General features: G+C 60.0%; 1 protein-coding gene across 1 annotated transcript in view; it reads left to right on the plus strand.

Moving 5' to 3' along the window:
- The first annotated feature begins 482 nt into the window (after positions 1-482).
- The window catches only part of KLF13 (KLF transcription factor 13), a 45,424-nt gene continuing 23,799 nt past the window's right edge, over positions 483-22,107 (plus strand). Inside the window, exon 1 of the mRNA XM_027089249.1 lies at positions 483-1,447. Within this exon, the coding sequence (XP_026945050.1) occupies positions 859-1,447 (589 nt within the window). The 5' untranslated portion in view covers positions 483-858. The remainder of the gene's footprint in view (positions 1,448-22,107) is intronic.

A 22,107-nucleotide genomic window follows, 5' to 3' on the forward strand; every position in this document is an offset into this window, starting at 1 on the left:
CGGGGTTCAAGGCTGTCACGGTACAAAAGCTCCGACAGGAAAATACCCCGCGGGGTCCCCGCCGCAGAAAGGAGGGGGCGCGGCCCCGCCCCAGCCCACCGCCCTCGGACGTCGTGCGTCAGCGTGCCCGGCTCCGGGCTCCAATTTCCGCCCCTCCTCCCGCCGGCCAAGGGGGCACGCCCATCGGCACGCGCACGCCCCGAGGCCGGGTGGGCGCCTCTCTCTGTACGGATTGGCCCTGCCGCGAACCTGAGGGCCAATGGCGTCCGCCCTTGTCCTCGGCCACGCCTCCTCCCCAGGCGTGGGCGCGTGACCGCTCCATCCCGCCGATGCGCGCTCCGGGATCCCCGCCCCCTCCGCGTGCGCAGCTCTCCGCTGCCGCCGCCGCCGCCTGTAACCTGCGCCGCCAGGATGTGGCTGGGGGCTGACGTCGGGTCCAGATGTGGCCCCGGCCCCGCCCACCCCCGGGGCCGGGCCGCCCACACCGAGCCGCGGCGCGCGCGGCGGCTGTCCCGCCTGCCACAATGCGCGGCGAGGCTGCGGCCGCGACTTGGCGCGGTCGTCCCTAACGTCGCCACTCGGCATCCTTAGGGCAGGCCTCCCCTGACGCCCCGCGGGGACCCAACTCGCCCGCGCCCCCCATGCGCTCACTCTTCGGTGCCCAGCCAGGCGGGCGCCTCGCAGACGCGGAGCCGCGCGGGTGACGGCAGAGGCGGCTGCGCGCCCAGCCCAGCCCGCGGAGAGGGCGCGCCGCGCCCCCGCCCCCCGCCAGCTCTCCGGAGGCCGTGGGTGCGGATGCGCCGCTGACGACTCGCAGCGACCAGCAGTGCCGCCCGCCCGCCGGCCGGAGCCCGCAGCATGGCAGCCGCCGCCTATGTGGACCACTTCGCCGCCGAGTGCCTCGTGTCCATGTCGAGCCGCGCGGTTGTGCACGGGCCGCGGGAGGGGCCGCAGCCCGGACCCGAGGGCGCGGCCGCTGTCGCCGCCACGCTGCCCCGCGTCGAAGAGCGCCGCGACGGCAAGGACAGCGCCTCGCTCTTCGTAGTGGCGCGGATCCTGGCGGACCTTAACCAACAAGCGCCAGCGCCCGCCCCCGCGGAGCGCAGAGAGGGCGCCGCGGCCCGGAAGGCGAGGACCCCCTGCCGCCTGCCGCCCGCGCCACCACCCGCCTCCGAGCCCACCTCCCCCGGCGCCGGTGGCGCGGCGGCCGCGCCCCTCAGCCCGGCGTGGAGCGAGCCCGAGCCCGAGCCCGAGGCGGGGCTGGAGCCGGAGCGAGAGCCGGGGCCCGCGGGGAGCGGCGAGCCCGGCCTCAGACAAAGGGGCCGGCGGGGTCGAAGTCGCGCCGACCTCGAGTCCCCGCAGAGAAAGCACAAGTGCCACTACGCGGGCTGCGAGAAAGTTTACGGGAAATCCTCGCACCTCAAGGCGCACCTGAGAACTCACACAGGTCAGTGGGGCGGCCCGGGGCCAGTGCGAGTTGCCCGGCCACGCCCCCGGAGCCGCCGGCGGGTAGCGAGGGGAGGTCGGGCCGGGAACGGTAGGGGCCTCGCCCCTGTCCGAGCCGCTTGGGGCTGCGGGCGACACCCCGCGCACCGCGCGAGGCGGGTCCCGGCGCTGGGAGCCGGCGCCCGCCCGGCGACCGCGCCCCCGCCGGGCACGCCCCCTCCCCGGGCGCGCTCGGGCGGGGCCGCGGGGGCGATCGTCGTCATCAGGGCCGGGGCCGGGGGCGGGGACCCCGCCCAGGCCGGGGGGCGCAAGGGCAGGTGCCGGCTAGCTGGGTGGGGGCCGCGGTTGCGGCCGGGGGAGGTGGGCGGCCCGGGAGCCGCGGGGGAGGGGTGTCCTCGCCCGGCCCCTCCCCCGCCGGCCGGGCGCGCGCTCGGGTGGGGAGGGGCCGGCCCGGGCGCGCGGCGGGCGGAGTTCACGCGGGGACAGGGCTGCCTCCAGCCACTCGGCACATTCTTCGCTCTTCTCTTCCTGTAATTTTTCCAGCGCTCTAAGGTTTAATTTGTCGAAACCAGAGCCAGCGGCGGCCGACGCGGGGGGCGGTCCCGGGTCCTCTCTCGCGGCTCTTTGTGGGAGCCCCGCCCATCCGGCCGGCGGGGGCGCGCCGGACCCGAGGGGCTCCTGGGGCCCGCTGCGCTTTCTCTCGAAAGGAGCGCCCTGCCTCCTGCCCGTGGGTCTGCGCCGCCCTCCTCCCCGCCGTGCTCTCACCTGCCGGGGCCGGATGCGGGCAGGCAGCACCTGCACGGGGGCGGGCGGCCGGAGCCGGCAGCCTGGGATCCGCGGACCGCCGCCCGCCCCCGACCCCAGGGCAGCATTTCCCTTCGCGCGAGTCCGGGACTTTGTCATTGATTCCTCTGTGGTGGTTTTTTGTTTTTTAAACACAAAAGTGGAAACAACCTTTTAATGTGTAAACAACCTTTCTTTCCCAGTTTGGTTTAAAGAATCGTGTATTTCATCTGAGCTTACGCGAACTCTTCTGGACACTTAGGTCTTCCACCTTTGGGACAGTTTTTAAGCCTTTATACTATTAACTTCGTGATCAAAGGTTTCATCTTCTCATTTGTAAAATAACTCACAAACTGATTACATGACTGATTTAAAAACCGCAGTAGTCTTCAAGAACCTAGAGCTGAAAGGCTGTTTCTCCCGGTACATTTGGAACTGAGTCGGCCCAAGGTCTGCGGGTGTCAGGTACCGTGGATCTCACGACCTCTTCCCCCCCGAGGCTGTCCCCGCATTTCTGGTCCCACGCTGTGGCCGCTCAAACCACGTGGCAGGTGGTGGGGTCGCGGGTGAAGGCGGGCCGTTTCTAGGCTGTCTGAGTCAGAGTTCGGGCTGTGTGGACTCATGAGGGGGGTGGGGACGTTACTGCAAGAGTGGGTGTGGTCGTGGGGGAGGGGCGAAGCGAGGTTTGGAGCCTGGTGGACCCCGAGTACCTGGGCGGGGCCAGGGTTTGGGGTGCGGCTGGGGTTGAGTACCTCGTTGAGGCGAGGCCAGTACTGGGTAGGGAACTTGATTGGAAAACCTTTCTGCAGCCTCTTTTACTGTGGCCTTCCACCCGGCAGCACCCGGTAGCCAGCTTCGCGAATTGCGGAGGGACTGGCCCGGGGCGGGGCTCGCCCGGGCCTCCGCCGGGGGATGCCTTCCGGGTTGCCTCAGCCCCCCTGGTCCAGGGTCCATGTGCCCTGCGCAGCACAGGGCAGGATGGCTAGATGCTTGAGTCAGGGGCGCTGGGAACCCGCGCCTTCACAGTGGGGTGGAAGCCAGCCTCTCTGGGGTGCCTGTAAGCCCAAAACAGCCAGAAGAGGATGGATCCGTACTTTGCCTGCAAAGTACTGTGTCTGTTCTTAGAGCAGGAAGCCGGCCCCAACCTCCAGGTGTGCAGAAACTCTGGAGCCCCACCTCCAGAGCAGTTGTAGACCTCCAAGTCAGGAGTGCACAGGGTTCCCTTGGGGCCTTCGGAAATGCAGATTTCCAGGTACCAGATGTTGACTGCAGTTTAAGGGGTCCCCCAGGTGAATCTGCTTATGAACCAAGAATCTACCTCTGGTCCAGGGCACCTCCAGGAAGCCTATTTCCAGGCTAAGCCCAGGTGTGCAGAGCATAAGTCACTGGTGTTCATAGAGGGGACAGAGGTAGCCCACAGAAGGGAGAGGAAAGGCAAGTTGGCTGCAGGGGGTGACCGAGAGGTGACCCTGGGAAGACCCGAGCAACAGCCCCTGGTTTGTGGGCTCCCAGAGTGTTCTGTGGTGGGAGGGGTGGTCTCTGCAGGCAGTGGCTCAGGTCATGCCAGGCCTTTCATTAGGGACCCCCCCTACTCCCATAGCGATTGTATGGTGGGGAGTGAATACCAAAATGACCTGTAGCCAAGGAGGCAGTTGGCACCTTGCTCTGCCTAGCTTTGTGACCAGGGACTGGTTCCCAGGTCTCCCTGCAGCTTGGTGATGTCTCCCTTGACCACCTGGAAGGTGTGCGGGAAACGAGGATGTGTGTACGTGAAATTACTTTGAGAGTTCCTAGGGTCATGGTTTTTTTTTTTTTTTTTGATGTGGACCATTTTTAAAGTCTTTATTGAATTTGCTACGGTATTGCTTCTGTTCTATGTTTTGTTTTTTTGGCTGCGGAGCATGTGGGATCTTAGCTCCGCAACCAGGAATTGAACCCTCACCCCCTGCATTGGAAGGTGAAGTCTTAATCTCTGGGCTGCTAGGGAAGTCCCCTAGGGGCATCTTTGACTCTGGGGGCACCTGGGCTTCCTGGCTCTGCTCTGATCTCCCACCCCCACCCCTAACCGACTGCACGCAAAGAGCTGCTGCTTGTCCTGGTTAGCTCTGTGGCTGTGTGGTCCCCCAATGGTCATCCTAGGAACTCATGACCCTCTGTCACATTTAGGTAACTGTTGATGTGATAGCAAGCTCATGATAAAACAAAACAGAGACACAAACGTCTTTGCAACTTGAGCCCCTTGTTATTTGCTTGTTCGTAGCTTCCCAGCCCAGACCTGGGAGGTTTGCTAAGACTCGCTTTGGGGACTGCCTAGACCAGGAACAGATTTTCTTGGAGGCTGAAGGGCTCTGATTTGAAAATTCAAGGACTTAGAGAAGGGAAGCTCTGGACCCCTCTGAGGGCAGACTCCCCGCCCACCCCCCGCAGCTGTCCAGGTCGCACATGTTGGAGGAGGTTCCTGCCTGTTGTCCAGGATGGGGCGGGGGGCAGGGGGTCCTTGGTGAGCACCAAGCAGAGTGGCCGCAGTCTTTCTAGGCAGACATATCACAAATACATTCCTACCTATTTGTTCCCACAAAGGATTGTTTTCACAATGCCTCTGTGCCCTGTTTTCCCTCCAGCGCTAGTGGCGAAAACCTCTCCTTGCACCCTGGGCTGGGCCCGTCTCAGCAGCTCTGGGGGCCTGACCAGGAAGGTGGGCACTGTGCTGGACACAGCCCCTCCCTCCTGCAGCCCCAGAGAGATGTTCCTAGCCACCTGGCCCTGTGTGGGGTGGGGTGGAAAGTAGAGTGAGACTTCACTGTCTCAGCCATTTCCTGTGATAATTTGGGGCAGGATTTCTTTGAAATTTACCCTGACCCACTGAACGAGGGATTCGATCCCCAGTGAGATTACTGGGGCAAGGATTTAGGTCCCCTCCCCCAACCCAAACTCTGGCTTTAGAACATGGTTTCTAAGCACACTGCCCGCCCGGACCCCTGGCAGGTGCTCCCCTGGGCAGCTGCGTTGGAAAGGCAGCCTGTCAGAGTGGAGGGTGGCTGGCCAGGATCTCCTTCGCCCAGAGCAAACCAAGCTGGCAGAAGGCCAGCACTTTGTCTAGGACACGGCCAGGCCAGCAGCTCCCGCCCCTGCTCGCCCACAGTCGCAGGCTGCCAGTGGGCCTAGTTGTGAAACTCTTCAAACAGTGCAGAAGTGTGTAGACAGAATGTGCAACCCTCCCCTCCCCCAGCTAACCACTGTTGCCCTTTACTGGTGCATCCCTTTCCAGACCCTTCTAATGGACTTTTGTGTATACACGCAAGCACGTGCATCCATGGAGTAGGTGATTTAAAAACACACATGTAGGATCCACCAAACACATTCCACCGAGGCTTTTGTCCTGTGTATTTGCTCAGTGAGGCAGCTTCGTTCTTTTTCCTGGCTGCATAGTACTCCAGGGTGCGGCTGTGTGGCTGTATTGTCACTTACCCAGTCTCTTACCTGCTGGAAGCACAGCTGCGCTGCTTTTCTTGTTTGTGTGCTGTTAGAAGCCATGCAGCAGTAGACTCTGGTGCGTGTCCTGGTGTCCAGCTGGCGTTCGTGTGGGATTGAGACCTGGTGGTGGTAGTGACGGGGGCATAGGCAGCATTTAAATGTGTGGTAGAGCTACTCTGTTGACTTAAAGGACACATTATGTTTTGAAAGGAAACAGGCTGACAGATCTTGGTCTCCCCGGTGCTAAGTTTCCTGCTGTGTCTCTGGCTGACTTTTTTTTTTTTTTTTAAACTTCTCCCAGTTCTCCTTTTGTACACGTGAAAGCATCATATTGAGAACATTTGAAACAAACTCAACAAAACCATTGTTACTCTTGCATCCCTCACGACCGGCTGTCCTGCCATCCTGACTCAGCTTACCCGGTGGCCCGCAGCCCCTGCCGCAGTCAGGTGTGCCCCCAGCGGCCTCCTGGCATGGCCTGCACTGGGCGGGTGTGGGGGGCACCGATGTGATGCCATTTGCTCCCCGCTCCCCTGGCTGAAAGCGGATTTGAGGCCCTCCCTCCTGTGTGAGCATCTGATTAGGACCACGCTTCACTTAGCCAGAGGCCCTGTGTGTGTGGCTTCAAGCCTCTGGAACCAACAGGGTTGGGGGCTCTGCCCCTTCAGAGAAGGTGCTGCTGAGTCCACTCGTGGCGGCCCCCACGCTCTCAGGGCCTGCCTGCTCTGACAGGCTGAATCCTGAATCCCGGTGGTTGTTTGATTCCTAGACGTGGCATATCAAAAGGGCAAGGGTAAGATACGTTGCTGGTGCCTAAAAGCAAGGGAGGAAGCAAACCAAAGGGTTATTCACACGCACGCATGTGTGTTTAAATATATAACTTGAGAAACCCCACAAAACCCCACAGCACTGGAGCAGACCCAGGGCATCTGCAGAGGCTGCAAGGTCCTCCCTGCCGTGCCCGGGGCCTGCGCTCCGTGACACCTGACCTTCCCAACAGAGATCTGGAGCTCTCAGGGCACTGTTAAGGTGTGTCTGGTTTGTGCCCTAAGAAGGCAGTAAAAATAGTTTTTAAAATAAAAACTTGTAGAATGACGCACTCAGTGCTCACGCTGTGTCGTGCACATCCACGCGGCTTGCCAGGGGCTGGGCCTTCCCTTTGCAGTACTTTCCAGTACTTTCCAGTACACTGTTTCATCTTCACAAGGACCCTATGGAACAGGCACTGCAATTATTACTAGTTTTTAGATAAGGACACTCAGGCTCAGATGGGTTAAGAAATATGCTGGAGGTTGCACAGCAGATGAGGGTGGAGCCTCCCCGGCTTCAGGGTGTGGGTGTGCCCGCGTGCCTGTCTCCACCGGGTTCCAGGGAACGGCGGATGAGCAGGGCCTCAGGGTGTTAGAAGCCCAAGTGCCCTTCGCACACCGTTTCCCCCACAAATTCTCATTACTTCTGAAACGTTAAGGGGTTGTAGGATGAACATTCAAATACTCTTCTTCTCGAGTCATTAGTTAATATTCTGTCACCCTTTTAAAAAATCCTTTCTTCCCTCTTTCCCACCTTCCCTCTCTAAATATTATGTTTTCTCCCTCCCCTGCCTCTCATCTCTCTAAATATTACACGTTATCTAACATACAGTCCATATTGAGCTTCTCTAGTGACCCTCCCAGGTGGCCCATACAGGAGCCGGGATGCGGTTAATCACACATTGCATTTGGTTGTCCTAATTCTTTAGTATCCCTCAATCTGACACTAAGAGACACTAGTGTGCCCCCCCATCTTTTGGTCTTTGGTGCATTGGCATTTCAGGGATCCAAGCCAGTTGACGTATGGAACGATCCCACAATCTGCATTGGTCTCATTGTTTCCTCATGATTAGATCCACTTTAAACAATCTTTGGTCAAAACTACAACGCAGGTGATGCTGGGCCCTCTGTGCACCACAGTGCTGGATCGCGGGTGAAGGGGTGTCTGCCAGGCTTCTCTGCTGTACAGGGCTGTTCTTTTTTGACAGTAAGTGACACTCTGAGACCGTGGCTTTCCAGAGGGCCAGGGTAGGGTGCTGCTGGTCCTTCGCGGAGCCAGGTACCGTGCTGGGGTGCCGTCTGCTCACCTTTATTCAGCCCCTTCTGCCCAGTCCACCTGCCAGGCTTCTGTTCATCCTCCAATGTCCTTGGCTGGACAGGTGCTGGGTTTTTCAGGTTTGTTGTTGGAAGTCTTTTTAAAGTAAAAGTGCAGCTCAGGAGAGTCTTAGGAGCTCCTTCCCCCAAACAAACCGGATCCCCTGATTTTACGTTGGATCAGATGTTTCCAGATGGTATTTGGAGCAGCTCAGGAGGTGTTCGTGGGCATGTTCTTCTCAGTCAGCCCACCCACACCTCGGCTCTGTGCCTGCTGGTGACCTGTCTCCCAGGCCTGGGCGGGCAGGGCCTGCAGCCGGTGACACACTTAATTTCCTGGTGGGTCTCAACATGCTTTCCAGAAAAAACCCAAATACGGATCTAAGTCCACACACCTGAGCCTATTTTCCTTTCCTTTCACAGCCCCAAATGGGATTATTTTCTTGAGAAGTCAGTGTCCCGTCAAGATGGGAACAACCTTCTGAGTGTTCGCCTAGCCTGGCGGGTCAGAAGCAGCTGCTGCGGTGTGGCTGGGATGGGGCAGTGGGGACAGAGGCCCCCAGAGCCGAGCACTGGGCTCAGAAGGCCTTGGCCACTGCCCCGGGCCAATACAATGGAGGCTGGAACTCTAACTTTCTACCCTGCAGGCAGTGACTTGACACGAGGCACTTAACGTAGGACGGAAGGACTCCTCACCCAACCCGAGTTCTGCCGCACGCACGCACGCACGCACGCACGCGCGCGGTACCCTGTGTGTTGTGGCTGACCTGAGCATCCGAGGCTGGAGCGTGTTTCTGTGGAACCTGTGACTCCCAGTTCCACGCTCAGTTTTACACGTCGGGGCCCACCCTCCCCCCCCAGCGTAGAGGCCCTGCAGTGAGGGGGCTGCGTCCCCTCGCTCCTCTGGTGGCTGGGCTCTGCCGTGTCCTCCACCTGCTCCCGGTCCCCTGCTGAGCCGGGTGGACTGGGGCATCCTCCCCGTTTGCCATGGGCCTCGTGTGTGTGGTGCGGGCGGCCTGGCCCAGAGCGGCATCTGCGCTGACATTGTTCTGAACGCACAGCACGGGGCACGCTCCAGGTTTTAACTGTGATGTGTGTGCAGGGGGTGGAGGTGGGGATCTGTTTATTGTTCTCCTTTTTTGAAGTTCATCACGCAAAAAACACTTGCTAACCAGGAACTTGGCCGCACTCTGTGGCCATTGGCCAGTCTGTCCCAAGGTGACCTGTTCGGAAAAGTGCTGAGACTTGATGCCTCAGTTTAAATGTCCCTGCGCTGCTGCCACAGGGGCGTGGCCTGCCTGCACAGATGGGCGACCCGTGGTCCCGGAGCACAGGGCCCAGGCCTGGCTCCTGGAGCCAGAGCCCAGGGCGCGTGGTGGGAGAGCTTTGCTAGTTGGCAGTCACTCACCAGAGAGCGCGTGGCTCTGCCTGTGTCAGGCTCCTGCCTCGGAAGGGGCTTCTGGCGCCGGCCTTTGTCCTGCAGACGTGGCCAGTGGGAAGGAAGCTCAGGTGTGAAAGAGGGTGAAGCGGTCTCAGGAGCTCAGGGGGCTTCCTGCCCCCACCCGGGGAGGGGCCCCAGCAGGGTGCTGGCTGGGCAGCCAGGCAGGGACCTGGGGCCCGGATCGGGCTCCTCATGCCCTTGGGTTAAGTTGACCCAAGGTCATTCTCCTCCAGTGGGAGCAGTACAGGAATTTCCTTCTCCTGTAAATTCCTTCTCTGAGCTTTTCACTTGTTTTTAACTCACTTTTGTTGTATAAATGCTCACTAAAAAAAAAAAAAAAAAAAAGGATAGAGAACTTGTTTGGGGGCCAGAGGAAGAAGCTAAAGTTAATGGCAGATCAAAACTAGAGGTTTTTGCAAGAAAGTGTTGGGAAAGAGAGGAACCAGAAAAGGCGCACACGAGCCTCAGCCCACTAGGAGGGGCGGAGCGGGGCCCCAGGGGCCCAGGCGTGTCTTTGGTGGGGAGTGGTATTTTGCCTGGGCCTTTGGCTGGCTGAGTTGCTCAAAACCAAGTCTGAGATCAGGGAGAGGGTCTGGGAGGTGGGGGGTTGGCACCGTGGGTGCTCCCTTATCCGCAACAAACCTCACAGGTTTTCACTGGAGGAGGGACAGTGAGTGGGAATGAGTCACGTAGTTGCCACTGATACTATCACTGCGTGATGGGCAGTCCCACGTGCTTCCCTAACTTCTAACCATTGTCCTCCATCCCCAACCGGCCACTCTGGTTTGCCCACTGGCTGTGGGTGGTCCTTTCCCACTGGGCATGCTGAGTGAGCATGGCAGGGCGGTGGGGCTCAGGCGGTGTAGACGCCATCCACAGGTCCCCTCCACCCATCACTGAGGTCTTACCCGAGTCCCACTCTGGAAGGATTTCCCCATGTTTGTTCATCAGTTGCCATTTTTGTCACTGAGCACAGGCGTTGTGGCGTTAGGAGGCCCCCAGGGACTCCAGCTCCTGCAGCCCTGGGTGCCAAGGGTGGTTCCCCAGGTTTCCTTGTCTTTTCCAGAGTGCCCTCTCTGGGCGGCTTGCATGGCAAATCCTGTTTTCAAAAGTTGCCTTGGGAATTCCCTGGCAGTCCAGTGGTTAGGGCTCTGCACTTCCATTGCAGGGGGCATGGGTTCGATCCCTGGTTGGGGAAGTAAGATCCCACATGCTGTGCGGCACAGCCAGAAAATTTTCAAAAATAAAGTTGCCTTGTTGCTTGGCCTAAGGCACTGGGGGTATTCCCCCGGGAGAGTCTGAGGGCCTTTGCAGGATGCCATCTTTTATGATGATGAAATGTCTTTTAGTATTTTCTCCGAGCCCTCTTCGAGGTGGGGCCCCGAGCATTTACAGCATAGGCCTCGTGATGTCGTATTGGCGATCAGGGTGGTTGCCCTAAGTTACTGGCAGGCCTCTGGGGTTTGCAGGAAATTCAGCCTTGGCTTCTTACAGGTGCTGATTTGAAGCTGTCCTTCCCTGATACTGGGCTGGGTGTTCCGTGCTAGCATCCTGCTTTGGACAGGTTGCGTCAGTCTTAAGTTCACTCACTTTAGCCTTTGGAAAACGTCACCCTTTCTCTCCCTTTCCCTGCTCGTCTCCCTGACTTACGAACCAAGTGTTTTAACTCCTTCCCATATTCAGCTCCTCCCGTCACGTGTTCAGCACTGCACGGGGCCTCGGGAGGCAGACACGTGTGTGCACGTGTGTGCGGGCATGCGTACCAAAGCTCAGGACAGTTGTTTCTGTGGAAGGAAGCCCATCGGGAGGCCTCTGGCCAGGTGGCTCCTGCTGCGGCAGGCAGGGGGCTTGTCATGCCGAGGCTTGCCCTGCAGGAGCCAGGAGGAAGGCGCAGTGTGTGTCCAGCTGAGGCTATAGGGGCAGCGCTGGCCTTAGGGTGGAGCGGGCATCCTGGAGTCGAGCTGGAGGTTGTGAATTCCCAGGCCTCAGTGGGGTACTTGTTCTGGGGCCATTGTGCCCTCGATCGGGGCCAGCAGCCTGGCATGGGGGTCTGAGCCGAGCTCTGTGGCTGCCCAGTGGAGGGTGCAGCCTGGTCCTCACATTTCCTCCTCCCCTTCTCCCTCCACCCCGCTCCCTCCTCCTCTCCTCACACCTGGGGTCTAAGCACATTTTTAACCTGCCCTCAGGGGTTTCCAGTCCTCGGCACAGGGGAGGGTCCGTGTGCTGGGGAGCAGGGCCCAGGAGGCTGGGGAGGCCTGGAGACACCTCTCCTTTGTTCTGTGGCCTGGCTCAGCCCCGGAGACCGGAGACCGATGGGCAGAGGTCTGGGGTGGGGCTGTGGCTTCCTCCTCCGTCGTCTGGGCCCCTGGGGACACCCTGGCGGCCCTTCCTGTGGGGTGTTAGAGGCAGTGGCCTAGCTGTTCCTGGTAGGTCAGCATCCTCCTACACAGCAGAGGGAGAGGTAAACACTGGGTCCCCTTGGCAACCGGCTGAGCCGCGGCTCAAAGTACTTGTGGCAAGAGAAGCTCTCGTTGTCTCATGTTCCTAGGATGGGCTTCTATTTTGATTTTTTTTTTCTTTAATTAGCTGGAGTGACTAAGATACCAAGATGCCTGACCTGGTTCCTAGAATTTCTTAATAAACGTTTATATTCCCTTTACAGGAGGCATGTTTCTTGCAGTGATTCATGGGCATTTTCTTTTCAGCTGTGGAGAGGCCCTGGCGTGGCAGGGCGGGGGTGGCACAAAGGGCCCCCACTGCTGACAGCTGGCACGGTTGCAGGCCGGGGCGCTGGCAGGATCCCGGCGCGGGAGTACTTGCGTAAACACTGCCCCGGGATTGTGTGGGCTTGGAGGTTGATGACGCTCCGTCGAGTTTTGGGGAGATGCCTCTCTCATCTCAGGGTGTTCAGAGCCCCATAACAAGCGCCCAGAAGTCTGTCTGAGCCCAAGCAACGCCCTCCCCACCACATGCCAGGTCCTCCTGGGAGGCCACGGTATGAACTAGTTTATACCTTGGTACAAGGTGACACTTTGGTGTTTGATGTTAAGCTGTAACTGCTCTCGTCGGTGGCTGGGCTGGTGTCCCATCTCAGTGGGAGTGCCTGAGAGGGTCCGGGCCAGGACGGGAGCACCTCTCTGTGGGTGAGACTTGGCGGCAGGCCTTGCCCTTTACCTGGGGCTGCCTTGGGCTGCCCTGCTCCATCCACCTGTGAATTAGCTCCTGCAGAGGCGTCTGCCCCCACCGAGGAGGTGCCAGGTGAGTCTGCAAGAAAGCTGACCTCACCGATTTTACCATGAGTGGAGCCAACCCAGGAGGCCGTCTGCAGAGGCACGGCAGGTTTGTGTCCAGGGGCCCGTCTTCACGGGGGGTGTGCAGGCCCCTTGGCTCCCTACCCTCGGCACAGACAGGGCTGCCCCCTGGGCCCCCACTCCGGCCTCCCTGTCGACCCCATGCGGGTAGCTGCGGAGGGGTCTGTTGGGGTCACCGGGGCAGGGTGTCAGAGGTTCTGTCTGGTGCCTGGTGCCTTGTGCCCTTTGTAAGTCCTGACCGTCTGGACTTTGGACTTAGAGTCCCGTGCTGTTGCTGTGCCTCATCCCGGGCTCATGGAAGCTTGACTCCACGTGTGCTGTGTCTTAGTAACCTTGGTCAGGAGCCTCTCAGTGTTTTGTTTTTATCAGAGAAAGGCCTTTTTGTCTGATTGTGCACAGTCATTTAAACAGAGGCAAAGTGCAGCATTGCTGAGGACGCCTGGCCTTGGAGGGAGAACAGAGGGAGCCTGGCTCCAGGTTCTCAGCTGTGAAGCAGGCTGGGCACGCTGACCTCTGTCCTCTGAGACTGTGTGTAAGGCACCCATTGGGAGGTGTGTGTTTGTGTGTGGTGTATGTGTAGTGTGTGTTGTGTGCATGTGTGTATATGAGTGTGTGTGTCTGTTTAACCTGTGGGAGCAGAATTTCAGAATGGACAGTTTTGCTGACTTCTCTTTTGGAAAGAAACAGATGATTCAGAACTACTTTTTTGAAGCAGGTGCCAGCTCATGTCTCAGGGCCTCCTGGAGCTGCCCTGTGGCTCTGCATGTGGGTGAGCTGTGTCCCAGCCTCAGCTCCCGCCTGGCAAGTGCCAGTCTATCCTGGGCCACAGAAAGGCAGTGCAGACCGTGTGGCTCCCAAGGCCTGTTGCTATGGAAGCCTGCTGCCCAGAGGCTGTGCTTAGGCTAGGGAGTGGTGCCCATGCAGGTGAGCCTCATTTGTTACCAGGTACCAGCCGCTTGGCCCTGGCCACACTCTTTAAAGACAGAAGCCGCTGAACTGGAACCTTTTTTTTTTAATTAATTAATTAATTTTTGGCTGTGTTGGGTCTTCGTTGCTGCGCGCGGGCTTTGCCTAGTTGCGGCGAACAGGGGCTACTCTTCATTGCAGTGCGCGGGCTTCTCATTGGAGTGGCTTCTCTTGTTGTGGAGCATGGGCTCTAGGTGTGCGGGCCACAGTAGTTGTGGCTTGTGGGCTCTAGAGCGCAGACTCAGTAGTTGTGGCGCACAGCTTGTGGGGCTTAGTTGCTCCGAGGCCTGTGGGATCTTCCCAGACCAGGGCTCGAACCCATGTCCCCTGTGTTGGCAGGAGGATTCTTAACCACTGTGCCGCCAGGGAAGTCCCTGAACTGGAACCTTGAGGTGACAGCCCAGGCCCCTATCCCCAGAGCAGCTCTGGGTGTGCCCGCGGCCTGGGGTAGAAGTAGGGGTGGCACCCTCCACCTCCTCTCTGCTGGGCGTCACTGGTCTCTGCCGTCTCATGGTGATGAGTGGCTATGCCATTCCTGCCAGATGACCCCACCCGGATGGATGGGGCACTCTGGGTGGGGCTTCCAGAAGCCGGCCGTCGTTGGGAGGGGTGCCCACCTCGGGGAGGCTTTCGTGACTGGCAGCCTCTTCGGTCGGAAGGCTAGAGATCTTGTTTGCAGTGGAAGCGGCCCCTTCAGGTAGAGGGCACCGTCCCCGGGGCCAGGGGATCCCGCTCAGGACTGACAGGCGCTGTTTGACGGCCTCCTGGGCTGCTGGTCTCAGTAGCTTCCCACCTCTTGTTTGCAGGGGTAGTTGCTCTCAGGAGCTTCGGGCCGTCTGTGGATTTATTCCCCCTTTCTTCTCTCTTTTTTGGGCCACAGCTTTATGTTTTCAGATACGAGAATTGTTTCCTAGAGGGAAGCATGAAAGCACTCCTGAGGCTGGCTTTTCAGCTGTGGAACCACAGTTCGTGCCCCTTTCCTGCTAGGTTTTCACCCTCGCATAAGTGCGTTTGGCATTAAGATGCTTCCTGTGTGGTCTGAGGGGACGACATTGAAGGAGTATGAGAGCTGAGGGCCTGTATCCTGAGGTGACACCTGGGCACCAGCGTGGCCGTCCTTCCTCTGTCCTGGCATCTCGTTTCAGAGGACATTTGTGAGTGCCCCAGCGGGGCAGGGGCTGTTCCAGGGGTTTGCTCGGACGGAGGAGGGTGCTGAGGACCTGTGTTCCTCCCCTGCTCGTGTGGGCTGGAGTGACCCGGCCCTCAGTGTGGAGAGACCCCTGAGCCCCGGCGCACCCAGCACTCCCGTAGCTTTGTACCTGCAAGGCCTCACCCTGCCCTGCCACGCCCAGCGACACCTGAGCCCCTCCCCACTCCTGCCCTCAGGATGCTCACCTGCTTGAGAAGGCAAGGAGGCGCGAATGGGGTCCAGCCTTGTGTGGGGACCACAGCGGGAAGGCGCTTCTGCCCTCACATGTGCCCACCTGTGCCGGCAGCACTCTGGGCCGCAGTGATGCCGACCAGGATTCATGTGTTAGGGTACGATTTCCAAGCACAGGAAATGACCAGGGAGGGTTTTTTGCTCACATGGCCCAGAGCTGTTAAGAGGCGGCCAGCCAGGTCATGGGATGCTCTCTGGTTTGCAGGCTCCAACGGTGGCCGCTGCTGACCCCTTGGAGGATGGAGTCTTGCAAAGCCTGGGGCAGATGGCCCGAGGGCGCCTTGGCTCCCAGGCTGGGACTGGCATCTCTTGGTCCAGGTTCCGTCTGCTTTTCCATCTTCCTTGGGGGCAGAGTTGTCCCTCAGGGGCCCCTCCTTGCCCACTGTGCCTGGTGCCTGCGAGGTCAGGTCGGAGCCTGTTACTCCTGCCCCAGAGGCAGGCCTCGCGCCCCTCCCTCCTGTGCAAACGGGGAACCCGGTTTGTCCTGACATCTGGTCCACACCCCCCCCACTCCTGCCCCGGGGCTGGGGGTCAGCAGAGTGGTTTCCTGAGCGTCTTCTTCACTGCCCTCGCCCCCATTTTCAGGCCGGGGCCGTAGCACAGACGTGTCCCGTAAGTCCAGCTGGGCCGCTGGGAGCAGGCCGGAAACTGGCCGCAGCCGGGTGCTTGGTATTTGGGGTGGCCTGCCCCTGCCCCACCGATGTGGGCCTGGCTCATGGGGGGTCACCCCCTGCTCCGGAGCCTGGCCTGAGGGGCATCTTTCCACCCGTGAGAAGGGAGAGCTCCGGGAGGCCTGGGCTGTCCTTCAACACTCCTCCTTGAGGCCAAACGCTGGGGTCACAGGATCTGTCCTAAGAATGTGGAGAATGAGTCCTGGTTCTGAGGCTTACAGATTTTTTTCCCTAAAAGCAGTAGAACCTTTCTGTCAGCACATCTCAGTGGATTCCAGGGCAGTAAGGAGCCGGCAGGATGGCCGGCAGGGGTGGGGCGGGAGGGGCTGTGGTCAGGGCCCCTCTGCGCTCCTGGAGGATAGTGCCGGCTGCCCCAAGGCTGGGGCAGGGTCCTGCCTCTACACGGCGGGCCGAGGTCCAGCGCCCGAGGCCGCAGGCTGGGTGCCCCGACGCTTGGGGCCAGGCCGGGGAGTTGGGGCCTGTGGTCTGGGGCAGGTGCTTCCTCTTGGGCCTTTCACAGGCTTGTGGTCGAGGAGGCAGTGATGCGACCCGGGCCACACCAGGGGGCAGGGTCGGCCAGCCAGGAGGCACGTGAGGCCACACGCTCCCGGGCGTTGAGGTCCCGGCCCCCGCTGCAGCCCGGCCCAGGAGCACTGGGCTGTCGAGGAGAGAGAAGGGCTGCGGGTCAAGGTGACAGGGCCAGGGCTGGGGGCTGGCCTGGCCAGTGGCCCACACGGACCTGCGTGTGCAGCTGTGTTTGTGGGGTGCCTGGACAGTGCTGGGGCAGGGGACGGTGGGGGGTTCTTCACGGTCCCCTGAGTGCCGCCGAGACCCTGCCTGTGGCTGGCATTTCTGTCCCTAGAGGACTTGGTGTTGCACGGCCAGCGCCATGCGGCCCTGTCCCTGTGAGCTGCCCTGGGCCTGGGAGGCCTGCGCCTCTCCCACCGTGGGGCCCTGTGCACAGCGTTTGGTGAGGGCACCCTGGGGTGAAAGGAGGCACTGAGTGAGGGTGAGGAGTGGGTGGGGTCTCAAAAGGCGGAGAGCTGAGCTGCTCCTGCTGCCCCCGCCCCTTCACCGGCGACAGTGGGGGGCCTGATGTCCCCGCTGGGCAGCACCCACCTGGTCTGGGGTTGTCGCTGCCGTGAGGCCGAGCTGAGTCCCCGCAGCAGGTGCGGGTGGGCGCCTCCCAACACAGGACACCGCTGACCCAGGGCACCCGCTCAGCTGGCTGGTGGCAGGTCTCCGTGTTTTATCCGTACCTTCCCATGTATGACCGGGAGCCCTCCTGGGTGGGCCTCAGCCCCCACTGGCTCGTCGCCTCTCCTACCCTGTGGGTGAAGTCAGTGGTCACCGACTCTGATCCCAGTTCTAGGGGAAGGGCGTTGGAGGACAGGCTTTCCTTGTGCCGTCCCGAGCACCCGAGTGTGCCCACGAGCCCCAGTCCTGGCAAAGGCCCCCGCCGCCCGGGTGAGCCTCCAGCCTGTGTGTCCCCACAGGAACCCGACCTTCCACACAGGACACCAGGTCGATGAGCTGGGCTCCACTGCTTCTGGGAAGATCACCAATCTGTGGTTGCAGAAAGTATCCTCTTCCTTTTCCTGACCCCACCCCACCCCGCCGCCACACACACACACACACACACACACACACACACACACACACACACACACACACACACACACTCTCTCTCTCTCTCTCTCTCTCTCTCTCTCTCTCTCTCTCTCTCTCTCTCTCCCTCCCTCCCTCTCCCTCCCTCTCTCTCTCTCTCTCTCTCTCCCTCCCTCCCTCTCCCTCCCTCCCTCTCTCTCTCTCTCTCTCTCTCCCTCCCTCTCTCCCCCTCTCTCTCTCCCTCCCTCTCTCAGCTCAGAGCGCCTCCTTTCCTCCTGGGCTGGTCCCCAACCCCTTGGTGAGAAGTAAGACGGACGTGCTCAGGACTCCTCCCCATGCCACCGTCCACATTCGGTCACCCCTGGGCCACCTTCCCCAGCTGCAGCCTGGCTCCACTCATCTCCCCGGGCCCGGTCCTGCTGGAGCCCCACTGCCACCTCTTCCTTCTCCCTCTTCCTACCTGGACCTCGGCCTCGGGGGCTTCCAGGCCAGGGGTGAACCCTGCCACCCTCACCCCAGCCTCTGCTCTAGGGAGGGGCTCCCATGAGGTGATGCCCACATTGTCACAGCGGCTCACTTCCATGCCTCCTCTTTCAAAGGCATCACCTTCAATTGAAGAAGAAATGAAAGCATCACCTGTTCTCCGAACCTTTCAGTTCCCAGACAAGGATGTCCCGGGCCCCCGGTCGTCGGCCCATGTGGTCAGTCCATAGGTGGGCTGGTGGCCCTGCGGCGCCGGCTTCCCCGCCCACCGCGCCACAGCCCCTGCCATCGGGGAGGTACCTACAGGAGCAGTGGGTTGGGTGGCCGGCAGGGCAGGGGCCCTGCCCGTTGGCCTTCAGCCAGGGCTGTGGTGGGGCCACACTCAGGAGGTGGGAGTGCCTGGGGGCTAAGAAACCGCTCAGAGAGGCACAGAGCTGGGGCTGTGTCTCCCCGGCATCACAGGCATCCCCCCAGAGCTTCTCTGGCAGCACCAAGGCTCCCGAGGAGAAGGCTCCTGCAGCCGAGCCTGGGGACCACTTGGGAGACCTGGGTCACCAGAGTGCTGGCTCCTGTGCCGAGGCCACGCTGGACTGGCGGAGGTTTGAGAAGCGCCATTCTTGGTGCTTGTGGGTGGGGAGAGGGGAAGGGGGGGGGGTCTTTCCAAAGCTACGAGCCAGTTTCCTGTAAGGGAGGGGGGCTTGGGGGTGGGAGCAGAGAGGCACCGCCCAGCCACTGGGGGGTGGGGGGCAAAGGGCAAGTCAGAGGGGCTCCTCTGGAGGCAGGTCTGAGCTGGAGGGATGTTGCCTTGGTGATGAGAGCCAGGCCCAGACTGTGGGCATCCAGGGGTCGTGAGGGATGGTGGGAAGGGGAGTCCTGTGCGGGCTCCTTACCAGCAGGATCTGGCTGGGGGCACCAAGGGAGGGGAGAGAAGTGGGGGCGGAGCGGCATGACTCAGGAGGCCAGGGGAAGAAGAAAGGAGAAGTGGGTGTCATGGTGCTCTTCGTGTCCCCCGGCTTCTGGGCCTCAGGACTGCATGTGTGCCCCTCCCCTCCATGGGCATCTTTGGGGGAATGCACAGCCCCCGCCCAGGAGGAGGGAAGGTGTGTTCCTAGCAGCCCTTCTCATGCTCGAGTGCTTGCAGCCCGGCTTTCCTGACGGCTCCCCGCGGTCAGCCTCGGCTCTGGTGGCTTCCTCCTCCTCTTGCTGGGCACCCCTTGTCTACTTCTGAAGGCAAGACCCAAACCCTGGGTTTCTCTGCTGGTGAGGAAAGTGAAGAAAAGCGCACAGGACTTGGCAGGATGTCAGGCTGCCCACGCGAGGGAAGAGAAGAGGATTCGGCGAAGCACACCGGAGTGGCTGGTGGCCTCTGCTACCCTCTCCGACTTGGCTTTGCGCTAAAGTGACAGCAGAACCCAAGGGTCTGGCTGTGTCAGCCCAGCCCTAGTGCTCTCTGGGAGGAGGAGGGCCACGCATGGCACACGTGCACACACGTTACTGAAAATGATACGTTAACTGTAAATGATTTGGGAAATTTCAGAAAAGCTCAAAAAAGAGAGATTATGTGGCACCCAGTTGTACCTCCCAGAGCAGTTGCTTGGCCCTGTCCTCACCCCTGGGGGACAGTTCACCAGTGTTCAGCCCCGGAAGCCCTCCTGGCACCCGGGCCTGGCCGCGAGGTCACAGCCGCACAGCCACCTGTCCAGACATGACTGCTCGCCAGCCTCCACGCCTTGGGCTACCGTGGGCTGTTTGTGGAGGCCTGTGTTCTGTCTGGAACTGAAGTGCAGCTGTGGGGGGGAGTGGGGGCCTACCGCCCACCCACAGGGGCTTTGTAGCATCACACTGTGCGACTGTCATTCCACTGGGGGTGTCCCGGGACCCATGGAAGTGCTGCTGCCCCGAGCTCTCCAGGGACCCACCCACGGTCTTGACCCGGGCACTCTGTTCCCAGAGCAGCTCCTGCCCGGCCCCCGTGGGAAGTGTGTGCCCGTGGGGCCGCGGTGGGAGGAGTAGCCCTCCGGTCGGTTGAGCGGCCGTCGTCCAGGGGGCCGGGGATTTCGGGTGTGCTTGCCTTGTGCTTGCCCAGCCCTGGACCCCGTCTCTGGGCCTGGCCGGTGTCAGCCTGTCAGCCCTGGTTAGCCACCTCCCCTCTGATGCTTGCCCTGGCCTCTTGCCGCGTGAGCCTGCGGGGGTGCCCACCAGGTGGCTGAGGAGGAGATGGGGGCCCAGCGGGAGGATGGGAGTCAGAAGCGCGGGTGGCAGGAGGGGGCTTCAGTCCCTCCAGGCTGCTTCCCGACCCTGTCTTGGGCCTGTGGGGCTCCCTGCGGGTCACAGCTTCCGGCGCCTCTCAGCCCGTGTGAGGTTGGGTGTGAATTAACTAAAGCAGACAAGGTCGAGCGTCCCTAGAATCCCATAAAGCCGGCGGCAGAATCAGCAGTCGGCCGTGTGGCCTTGGATGAACCAGGAGCACTAGGGGAGTTGCCGAAGCCACCAAGTCCTGGGAGAAGCCGTCACGGGAGTTGTGGCCGTTCCTCTGGATGGTGTGGCTCTTCCCTACTGTGTGAAGCCCTTCAGAGGGTCCCAGGGTCCCCGAGCTTTCAGAGCGGTCTGGCCTGTGGCCTCTGTTTTGAAGCCGGTATGCAAGTTGCAGGCCAGAGGGGAAGGGTCTGCCTGAGTCACAGCAGGGAGTGGGCATGGGGACCCAGTGATCCTAGTGTGGGGGAGGGTCGTCCCATAGGTGGCCCAGGCTCTTCCACGCGTGGACGTCTGTGGGCTTCATCTCATTACAGGTCTCGGGGGATGTATGTGAGGTTTCAGGCAGAGTGCCCCCCTTAGGTCCTGTCTTCACCCACTCGTGTTTAGAGAAAGCAGTTGGACGTGTAAAGAAGCCTCCTGGCTGACTTCAAGGGGCCCACAGGGTGGCTTTGGTGTGGGGACAGCCTTCTAGGAGGGCCTCAGGGGTGGTCCGGGCCAGTGCAACAGGCGAGGCCCACCAGGTTCTGAGATGCCCCGCAAGCCGGGCCAGAAGCCAGGGTGCTGGTGGGGCTGCAGCAGTTTTGAACCTGTGAGGAGCCCAGCTTTGAGGACCTTTCTGCAAGAACATGAATAGTGATGGCAAGACTAAGGACACCAGGAGGGTGGACAGCCACGCGGAGAGCTCCATAGTGTCCCTGGCAATGACATGCCTTTTCAGATGACCCAAATCCACCATCCCTGGACCGGGTGGCAGCTTCTGAGTTGGGTCCCATCAACAGTTGGAAAATGTGTGCTCCACCCATGTTATGACTCGCTCTTGGTGCTCTGGGACCAGGTTAGATGTGAGAGTGTTCCTATTTCTCGTAAGAAGTTGACTTTACTGGAAGACTGCAATTTCAGTGCATTGCATTTGTTTTTATTTCTGATTTAAAAAGTCAAGCATGTTCGTGAAAGGATTTGGGAGACAGGAAAGTATTGAGAGAAAACTTAACAAGGAGGAAAAGCAATAACTTTAATCCCACGAGCTACTACGTTAACAGGTCAGCCTGTGTCTATTTTAACATTAAACGTGGTATCGTCCCACACGGTCATTTTACGTTTGGCCCTTTCCCACTCACTGTAACGTTCTGTCATGGTCACATCTCCAAAGTGCCTACTGGCTCTTGGACCTGGCCTTTCACGGTTGCTCATTGCGTCCTCATCTGTTCGTCCCTGGTGTCCTAACCGGGCCCTGGGTTGAGGAGCTGTGACACCTCCTGTGACTTGCTCTTCTGTCACCCAGGTTGGGCTTGTCCTTGTGATTGTCCTGGGAGCCAGCAAGGGAATGTGCATTTCGGGGCAAATTGCCTTCTAGAAAGGAAGAATGTGTGTGAGAGCACCCAGCCGGCACCCTGGCAGGAAGGGTGTTGTTAGGTGTCCAGGGTGATAAATGGAATATTTATAAATGGAATGGAATATTTATAAATGGAATATTTCCTGCCATATCAATAAACAAAGGATGTCACAGTCACCAATGATTGCAACTCTCCAAGGAGAGCCGGTGAGCCCTGAGAAAACTCAGGGCTGAAAAGAATACCTGCCTTCTAGCAGTCATCAGACTGCAGCCACTCCCTGCGGTGAGCCCTGAGGAAACTCAGGATGTGAAAATACAGGCCCCAGATAGCTGAGGTGCACATCAAAGGAAGGATTTCAGTGAGCCCAGCGTCTTCCCACACCCAGAAAAGCGCTAAATTCCTTAACTTGAGATATCTGGTTTTCTTTATTTAACAAAACTTTTTGACGTTCCCAATTACCTGCTCTTTGTTGCAAAATTCCTGTGTATCCTGGCCCCTCCTCTCCCCTCCCCTCCCCTCCTCGGAGCAGTTTTTCAGAGCTATCTGAAACG

Source organism: Aethalodelphis obliquidens, unplaced genomic scaffold (assembly GCF_003676395.1).
Source record: "Aethalodelphis obliquidens isolate GAN/ISIS:26980383/991018 unplaced genomic scaffold, ASM367639v1 scaffold65, whole genome shotgun sequence".
NCBI lineage: Eukaryota > Metazoa > Chordata > Mammalia > Artiodactyla > Delphinidae > Aethalodelphis > Aethalodelphis obliquidens.